This window comes from Cebidichthys violaceus, unplaced genomic scaffold (assembly GCF_023349555.1).
Source record: "Cebidichthys violaceus isolate CVI_PGR_0920_01 unplaced genomic scaffold, fCebVio1.0.p SCAF_12, whole genome shotgun sequence".
Classification (NCBI taxonomy): domain Eukaryota; kingdom Metazoa; phylum Chordata; class Actinopteri; order Perciformes; family Stichaeidae; genus Cebidichthys; species Cebidichthys violaceus.
Genome location: NW_027176285.1, coordinates 14736898 through 14745609, shown reverse-complemented (window position 1 = coordinate 14745609; position 8712 = coordinate 14736898). Strand labels below are relative to the sequence as shown.

The following is an 8712-nucleotide window of genomic DNA, read 5'->3' as shown; positions in this document are numbered from 1 at the left end:
TTGGTTTGCTCTCGCTTCAACAATCCACCTCTGAATTATTCATATTTCTTCAAGATTCCCCTTTTTTTTCTCTGAATCTTCCTCATTCCCATGCAGCCTATAGCAGGGTCCTTGGCTTTTCTGTTTAGCTTATCTGAAGCTTGCTTTAGTCGCCATGTGTGACAGTGATGCGTGTGTGTGTGTGTGTGTGTGTGTGTGTGTGTGTGTGTGTGTGTGTGTGTGTGTGTGTGTGTGTGCGCCCACGCCAGCAGATCTGTGTGTCGACATGAGACTGGCCTTCTGCCAGCAGAGAGGATGAGTGAACAGGAGGGTACAGAGACTTTTCTCTTCCTGCGCTGTTTATTTGCACATTGCTTTCCTCCCGTTGCCGAGCAATCAGCGCGTTCACAGAGGAAAACAAACACACATCTGTGTTGTTCAGGTGCGAAGTGTTGATTATCCCATTACATGCCACTCAAAAGCTCCTTCCTCTCCAAGCTTAAAAGACCGATGGCAGTTATAATAGTTCGCAACAAGTGTCCCCTAAACGTTATCATTCACACAAACGGTGTCTTTGGAACTTTACCATCTGGCCGTTTAAAGTTTACAACTCACTGCGGCAACTAAAGAGCTTATAATGGTTTAGTTGCCGTGTTGAGGCTTTTGTGGAGACTGATGATTTGTGCAATGTTTCCTACATAAATAATAAGGGATATGTGGACCTCATGCATCGTGTTGTATTGATTTTGTTCTGTTCCGGACAGAAGCCTTTTTTTTTTATTTATAAAGCATGTCAATATAATGTCACAATAAACCACGACGGATGAAGGTGCTGGTGGAGAAACTATTGGGACGTTTTGCTTCTGTTTACTTCCTCATATTGTGTGGACTCTCATATCCCCCCCCCCCCCCCCCCCCCCACGCTGCACGTGAAGGAATGAAAATTGCAAAAATCAAGCCTCGGACTCCATTAAACCTCCATTCTGTGTGAAGGTATCGGAGTGTGAAACATTCCCATTGATTGAATAAAAGAAAGTTATGTCGCTATAAAGTCTGCATCACAACACTGCTGTGTTTGAAGGACATTCTCATAGAACCATTTCGTTCTCTTCTCATTCCGGTGAGCTTTCAAATTGCCACCCGGAGCCGGGAGCGTTTACACGGTAAAGGCACGAACCTAAGCCGATTATGACCCGGGCCGCGGAGGGCAGGACGGCAGGAAGGTGAACCGGCCAATGTTATTGGTCACCGGCGTTGTCAGGAAGCGTCAAGCAACCAATTGAACGGCGCGGAGATGTATCTCTACCTTTTGACTGTCCGACCCTAAAGTACATGTCAACTTCCTCTATTATAACTTCCTCTATAATAAAAAATAGAGTTGTTCTCTCTTTCACAAAGCGGCCGTTTAACCGCTGATCACGAATCCTCCTCGGACCAAGTCTCCGCGGATTCCTGAGCGCAGCGCGTCCCTCCTCCTGTGCGCGCCAGCTCGGACTGTGGGAGATGACATTTGTCGCGACTAATAGGATGGAGTGGCTGTCCCGGTGCCTTAAAAAAGAGGCCGTCTTCCTCTCTGCGTTTCGATCGGTGCTGCTCATGTCGTGCTTGGTAAGAAGAGCTCACATTGTGTCATGATAACTTTTAATCATTTAAACTTTGAGGGGAAAAAAAAAACAAAAAACTCAAGGCTGTTGGAATTTGCTAAATTGCTATTGATTGTGTTTATTCAAACAGAGGCTATTTGTGTTGGATGAACGTCCGAGCCTGGTGTCTGGCTGTGCTGCTGTGCGGAGAAGTAGGACGGATTATAAATTGGTCACTGCGTCCAAAACCCAGGGCCTATACTCATTTATCTGTGACAGACAGCGCCAAATAATAAGAGGATGAATTCTGAATCCAATCCAAACATGGCAATCCTTTCAGAGGCCAGCAGATAATTAAATTGAGTTACAAATTCGCCATCATCCAAACATAAAATAAGCTAAATGTCCAAATATGTCAGATGTAAAAAAAAAAAAAACAACATCAGCCCGGGATGTCACAAACATGCTCTTTAACATGTCAACACATTGAGATGTCCCCTCATTGCACCCCCGACCCCCTTCTGTATAGCTCCTGGTCCTGTCCGTGTCCATGTATCCTGGCCTGTGGTCCATCGGGGTCCAGCTTCATTCGGCCCTCACAGGGAGCTATGTGCCGGGCCACCACTCCGTTCTTCTCATCAACAGCCCCACGGAGCAGGCAGCCAAGGACATCGGCAGGTACAGCAGTGACCCCAGGTGTCACCTTCCGCAGTCCGCCTCACGCTACTGGAGACAGATGAATCAGACTGGAACTGATTCATCAGCTCAGATACAGCAAAAGGAATTGTTCCACATGTTGGGACCTCTAAAGCTCACTAACATGTAATCTTATGTCTTGTTTGTTTAATCTGCATACCTCTCAGAAGTCACCAAAACCACAAGCTGTTGTTTTCACACTTCAGTTCCTGCACAGATTAAACAAACCAGATAAAGCATGTTAATGAGTAAGCGTGCTTTAAAATAATCTTTGGATAGAGCCAAGCCCTGCCTCCAGTCCCTATGCTAAGCTAAACTAACCAACTTCTGGCTCCAGCTTCATGCTTACCGTACAGAGAGTGGCGACAGCCTTTCGGATCCAACTCTCGGCAACAAAACGGTGAATCTACCGACATGCAATACGAAATCACAAACGTCCCTTTAGTCTGGATGCTAGCTGAATTCATTTGCTCTGGTATGGACTCGAGTTAAAGTGATTCAAACGATAAAAAGTCAGAGAAGCCAGACAGAGAGCAAGTTTGACTTTTCTATCTAGAGGAGAGATACAGTGCTGTCAAACGTTCGGCACTCTCATCCCCTTTTGTTGGCATTTCAGCTGCATGTAAATTAGCTCTATTTACCAGGCGTCAAGACAGAAGGTAGCGGTGCGCGGTGCAGGTTGCCAGATATATTTAAATCCCCTCCCTTCAGGGGAAGGGGGGCACGACTGAGTTGGTATTAAACTGTATTATCAGCTGAGCAGCAGCAGAAAACAGAAGAGTTCAACCTTCTTTTCTGAATTATTGTGCGTAATAGTCCTTTTCCTGTGAAGAGCAACGTGACAAAAAGGGCTGAAGTTTAAACGGCGTCATCGATAAACAGCTGGCGGCTCGTAAAAGTTTCATTTTTTTCTCTCCTCTCTTTCCGTATCCACCCCCTCCGTGTCCATCCTACCATTCTGCCTTCTTTTTTTTTTTTTTCCAGGGCGATCATGGAGAGGCGGCTGGCAGCCAGCATTAACATTCTCTCCAGGACCTCCACAATGTAAATCATATTTTCCCTCCACCTTGACACACCTCTGTACCCGGCCGGGGCGCCAACACAAAGGCTATGGCTCTGTTGTTTTGTCCCTCGCATGTACACGTAAACACACGTATGTTCTATTCCTAGTTCTATTACCAAGGAAACCACAGGCTGAATGGCTTTTATCAGTTTTCCCATCGCTGGAAGCAGAGTGGCAGTTAGCCTTGGAAGCGGTTTAGTTTATATGCATGGACGAGCTTTTCCTGTTAATGCATAAACCACACGTTTAGCAAGAGAGGAAGAAGAACTGTGGGTGGAGAGGATGCAGGGTAACCGAATAGAAAAGGAGTTTCTGTTATATCCTTATTTATTCTTACACTTCAACATTTATTTTGACATTTCAAATGTGTAAATATGGGCTCTTAGTTTGTCTTTCACAATCCTTTAGAAGAAAAAAAAAAGCATCGTGTGTAAAAGCAAAGAGGCAGTTATGCATCTGACACTATAAAAGCCTCTCTGGTGCAGTTTGACAGTGTTACTCTGAGTCACAGCAGCCATAATGAATGGTTGGCCAACAGTTTGATTGACGTGTTATTTCTGAAAATACAGTAATTCACGAAAGCTATTTTACTTAATTGCATTTTTCAGTCGCTAGTACTTTACGGTCCACCGTGTCCTCGCGTACCTTCTAATGTCCCGGGTCTTCTGGTTCTTGCAGGTACTATTGGAAAGGAGACATCCAGGATGCCAGTGAAGTTCTGATGGTGAGCTTTACTGAGAAAGTCCTTCTGTGAGAAAACACGTCTACTGAAGTGTAAGATGAGATGTCACTGTTGTTGCAGCTGGTGAAGACAAAGACCTCCAGGATTCAGCAGGTCATAGCTTTTGTGAGGTGAGAGGTTGCTTCATGTAATGCATGTTTCAGATTCTTGACGACGCTTAAGGTGTGCGTGCTCCTGTAGACATGCTGCAAAGGGTCACAGCGGTTACTTTCAACTTTGACCTTGTTGTGTAGTTCAAATGACTCCACGGTAGTTCTTAACAACCTACAGCGGGCCACTGCACTGGTGAATAAAACCAGCGATGGAGACGGACAACAGGATTCAGACGCTTCGGCTTGAACATATTTTTGCAGATGTTAGACTTCAAGGAATCTGCTGTCGAAGGGGGATGTTTTGTTAAAAGTGTTCGATCAAGAATGTAACCGCATCTTTACAGGATTGCAGAAGACGAACTGTATCTCACGTTACACGCGACTTTGAAACAACCATTCCTCTGCACCAGCATCCATCATCCTCTCTGTTTCTGCTCATTTGACCGTCAGTGATCGCAGCATCAGACGGTCAGACGTGTGCATGTGCCAAGTTGTTGAATGGCATCTATTTGGGTTGAAAAGTTCAGGTTGAAAATAATTGGGATTAGCAGGAACCCGAAATGGCTGCTGCTTCCCACTTGGCTACGGTGCAGACGCTCTTCTCGCTTGTTATTTTTGGCACTTTTTCATACTTCTTCCTTCTTCTACAAAACATTTAAGGACGTTTTTCCTTTAAACTGAACTGAGAGACTTAAATGGACGGCTATCTCTAAATGACACCATACCTTTCCCCGAGACTCACTAACAAAAACCAGTGGATTTCTACCTGCTGGGACGACCTGGCAGCAAAACCTTAAAGATGATGTGCTCCCAGGGGGGGGGGGGGAGCAAGTATATGAATTCAGCTCAGCCAACTTTGACCTATAGGACATCTGGCGGTCAGCCAAGATGTGGGCATAAAGAACGACCACAGTCACTCCGACGTTACAACTCGAAAAACAGGTTCAAAGCATTAAAAGATCTCTTTGAGCAGAAGGGAGGTGATAAAGTCTGAATCTAACGAGACGCCGTTATCAGAGACGTAGGCGGTTAAATACCCAGGAGCTAAGATTTGTGACATGAAAGAGAAGAATCCTTAGCTGATAAGTAAACACCAAAATGACTCATATTATTCGATGATGTCGGGGGCGAAAGATATTCTCAGAATAGAAAATCAGGATTTCATTGAACTGTTTAATTGTTCCGGACAAAGTGGAAGGGCAGCTTTTTTTATCAGTGGCCCACCGGCAGCGTTCAGAGCCTTATCGCTGAACACATGGCTCTGAAAAAAAGGATCGGCTACATTGACACCTTCGATCTGTTCTGGGGCCTGTAGGCCTCTTTTTTTTTCAGGGCCTCCGCCCCAAGTCACAGACTCGATGTCGGCGTGTTGACGTCCAGCTCGCGGATCGGTCTCCTAATTCCTCCTCCCTTCACTCCTCCCCGCCCATTTGATTTAATAATTCTTAAACATCTACAGGCCACCCTAATATTTAAACTTGTATGGATGACCGTGGAACGTGGAGACGCTGATGTTGCCCTTTCTGATCTTTCCCGCTTTTTCTTTTCACGGTCTTATCGCGGCGCACAAACATGTTCGAGCAGTTAATCACCAAAACAGCATATCGCTATAAACACCAGTGAATTATTCATTTATTCAAAGTATAAAAAAAAAAAGGAGACTGTCTAAAAATTATAATAATGACATCCATAAAGAGAGACTATATTTATAATTTAGAACGGAGAATCGAAAAGGCAGTCCTCCTTCTCCCACATGACAGCCAGATGCAATAATAATGATAATAATGCACGTGACGTATTTGAGGCGTTGACTCCTGTATCAGCAGCTACTGGACCTTTAAATTATGCAACGAATGCCTCCTTCTTCACTGACGAAACAGTGAAATTAGGCAAGCCGTCAGTTCCTCCGCATCAGGTGCGGCGTGTTGCATTGACCTCGCGCGCTCTTAAAACAAAACTCAATCAACGTGACGCAATTTGATCCCATCAACCACACAAACAACACTTGAGCTCCTCCTCCTGCTCCTCCTGCTGCTGCTTTTGATTATTCCACACGCTGAATCAGATCAGATCTGCAAGGAACACTTCTCTGCTCCCAGGCTATTTCCCGCAGGCCCTGCAGTTATTTAGTCACTCTGAATAACGCCGTTTAAATCCTCGCTAATGAGCAATTGTATAAGCCGAAATCAAACTGTTTTTCTTTAAGTGAAATCATTTAAAAGGCTGTTTTTCAACTGCTTCACACAACTTCCTGGTACGAAACAATTGTCTTCTAGTCGGCATTTCAGTCTTATTATCAGATCTCAGTGCTCAGTATTGACCTCAACACATTACTAGACTGTAAAAATGAGTGGGGGCTTTCTTCCGTCATCTTTGAAGGACTATCGGACTATACAGAAGATGAAGGCCTCATTCTCGGGGCCCGTCTGTTCAACATCTGCATGCTCCCGCTAGCGCAGATTATTGAAAACATAATATCTTACCATAATAATAGAGAGGATACATACAAATAAGTTTGCCTTGTCTAGGACAGATATCACTTTCTGCTGTATTGTTCATATTTATGAGGAAATTCTGCATCTTATCTGACACGCTTGTGTTTGCGCGGGTCTCTTTTTAAGGTCAGTCCACCCCTACGCAAACCCAGAAGTCCTGAGCTTCCCGGTGGAGGACGGCAGTCTGGCGTACGTGAAGTGGATGGACGAAGCCGTTCCGGACGACTGACGCGCCGCCAAAGTGGAAGCCGGCCTCCGCGTGGACCGCTGCCGAACAACGGACGGCGAGCCGCAGTCTGTCGGTCGAGGGCTTCGGGTCGAAGGGTTCGGAAAGCTACATTCTGCTTCGTGCCGCGATGTTCTCAGTAAACCCAAACGGACACATAGAAGCTTTTTTTTTTTTTTTTTTTAAATAGAAATCTGCATTTACACCTCTCACACAGATAACACCATCCTGTAACAGCAGTCATCTTTGCATATTTGCATTTGATAAAACAAGTCATTCTCCTTCTGCTTCTCATTCATGTATTCATTTAAGGTGGCATCACTTATGTAGGCGGGTTTAACATAATAATAGTTTGTGCATATTGATGGGGTCACTATACATATATATATATATATATATATGTATATATATATTGAACATAACATTGCCCATACTATAACAATCCGCCTACAGGTCTGTGGATTATTGATCCATCGGGCTGCAGAAAGGTTACACACCACTGTTCTGTGTTGTATTTACAAGTAAAGAAAAGGCAACACTGCTGATGTCAGCACCACTTTGCTCCAGGTTAGCTCAGTTTGAACTAATAAAACCTCAAATAACGCCACACAGGACTACAGAGGACTTGTTTTGTTTACATCTTGCCGATCTGATCAGGTCTCCCAGGAATAACACATCCCTGATCTCCACAGGACTAGTCTTTGCCAAATGAAAACTCAAATTGAATCACAAAGAACAAACTCATTTGTTAATCGGCCTTTCGGCTACACTTGCACATCTTGAGAGCGTGGTCACATGGTCTTGTTATCTGGATTCTTGCTTTCACAAATGATGATTGGAAATACAGTACACTCATTTGTGGTCACACAGGTCAGACGCTTACCGCATCAAACAAAAATGCGCACTCGGTCTGCAGAAAGCGTTTCCGGCATGAGGCCCCAACAAAAGAAACGCCGACAGCGTTCAGCCGGGTGTTGTGTCTGTGGAGCCAAAATAATCCTCCCCATCGATGTCCGGAGATCAGGCCATTTGGTGGCAGTGAGTGTGTGTGTGAGTGTGTGTGTGTGTGTGTGTGAGTGTGTGTGTGTGTTTTTGTTACGATGTACCCATTCACAGCAATGTGTGTCTGAATGTTCCATACGTACGCACAGATGCCTCCCCTGCCTTTGTGAGGACTGTGTGAGATAAATATTGCAAAAGAAAAATGCTGCAATTTGATTAAATGTTCACTAGATGGTGGTGTTTCAATACACATGAAAACACTGTTACCAGACATAATGCAGGCAGCTTATTGTCAGAAACGATGAAGACGAATACCACTTAGTATATGATGTTTTCCACATATCGGTATCATTATTAATGCCAATTTCCAGTGAGCACAGAGCACTGGCTGCTGCGCTCCGACAGTTCCGTCTGAGCCTCTCTGTACTTCTGTTGAGATCTTTTATGCGGTGCATTCGGTCCAAGCTTAATTGGTTGAAAAAGAAATGTCATCGCTATATGAATATCATGTAACTGGTGTAAACACAGAGGCATATGCTCAGAGACGCTGGCTCCTTTTTTTATTTCTCTCCCCCCCGTGTGTGTTCATCAAATTCTCCATGGGACGCAGGATAATTAAGAATAAGCTGCAAGAAACAGACGCTGATAACACACTCACCACTGAGAGACTCAATAAACGGAGGATCGCACTCATGCAGCTCTCTGTTCTAGCAAGGCAAGGTGGTGATGCTGTGGGGGGGGTGGGTTTTTCAGGAACTTGGGTGAATAAATTGCCGTCACTGCAGTTTGAAAGTAATGCTAATCAAGAAAAGTAGCCTATATGAATGCGATTCT

General features: G+C 44.6%; 1 protein-coding gene across 3 annotated transcripts; it reads left to right on the top strand.

Annotated features, from left to right (window-relative positions):
- The first annotated feature begins 1294 nt into the window (after window positions 1-1294).
- On the top strand, window positions 1295-7158 carry zgc:63972 (protein CutA homolog). Of its 3 annotated transcripts, XM_068706634.1 has the most exons (7): window positions 1505-1587; window positions 1714-1774; window positions 2092-2240; window positions 3243-3302; window positions 4000-4045; window positions 4124-4173; window positions 6777-7158. In XM_068706634.1, the coding sequence occupies exons 2-7, from the start codon at window positions 1730-1732 to the stop codon at window positions 6877-6879; spliced, it is 453 nt and encodes a 150-aa protein (XP_068562735.1). In that variant the 5' UTR covers window positions 1505-1587; window positions 1714-1729; the 3' UTR covers window positions 6880-7158. The 3 variants fall into 3 exon arrangements, with proteins under 3 accessions (XP_068562736.1, XP_068562733.1, XP_068562735.1); XM_068706632.1 differs by lacking the exon at window positions 1714-1774 and having other exon boundaries at window positions 1299-1587; XM_068706635.1 differs by lacking the exons at window positions 1714-1774; window positions 3243-3302 and having other exon boundaries at window positions 1295-1587.
- The last annotated feature ends 1554 nt before the right edge of the window (window positions 7159-8712 follow it).

Bases quoted from the DNA above. Each gene is read 5' to 3' on its own strand.
- zgc:63972 (XM_068706632.1), top strand. From the start codon at position 1,483: ATGACATTTGTCGCGACTAATAGGATGGAGTGGCTGTCCCGGTGCCTT. The intron at 1,588-2,091 runs GTAAGAAGAGCT...CCTTCTGTATAG, and splicing joins TGCTGCTCATGTCGTGCTTG to CTCCTGGTCCTGTCCGTGTC. The intron at 4,174-6,776 runs GTGAGAGGTTGC...TCTCTTTTTAAG, and splicing joins CAGGTCATAGCTTTTGTGAG to GTCAGTCCACCCCTACGCAA.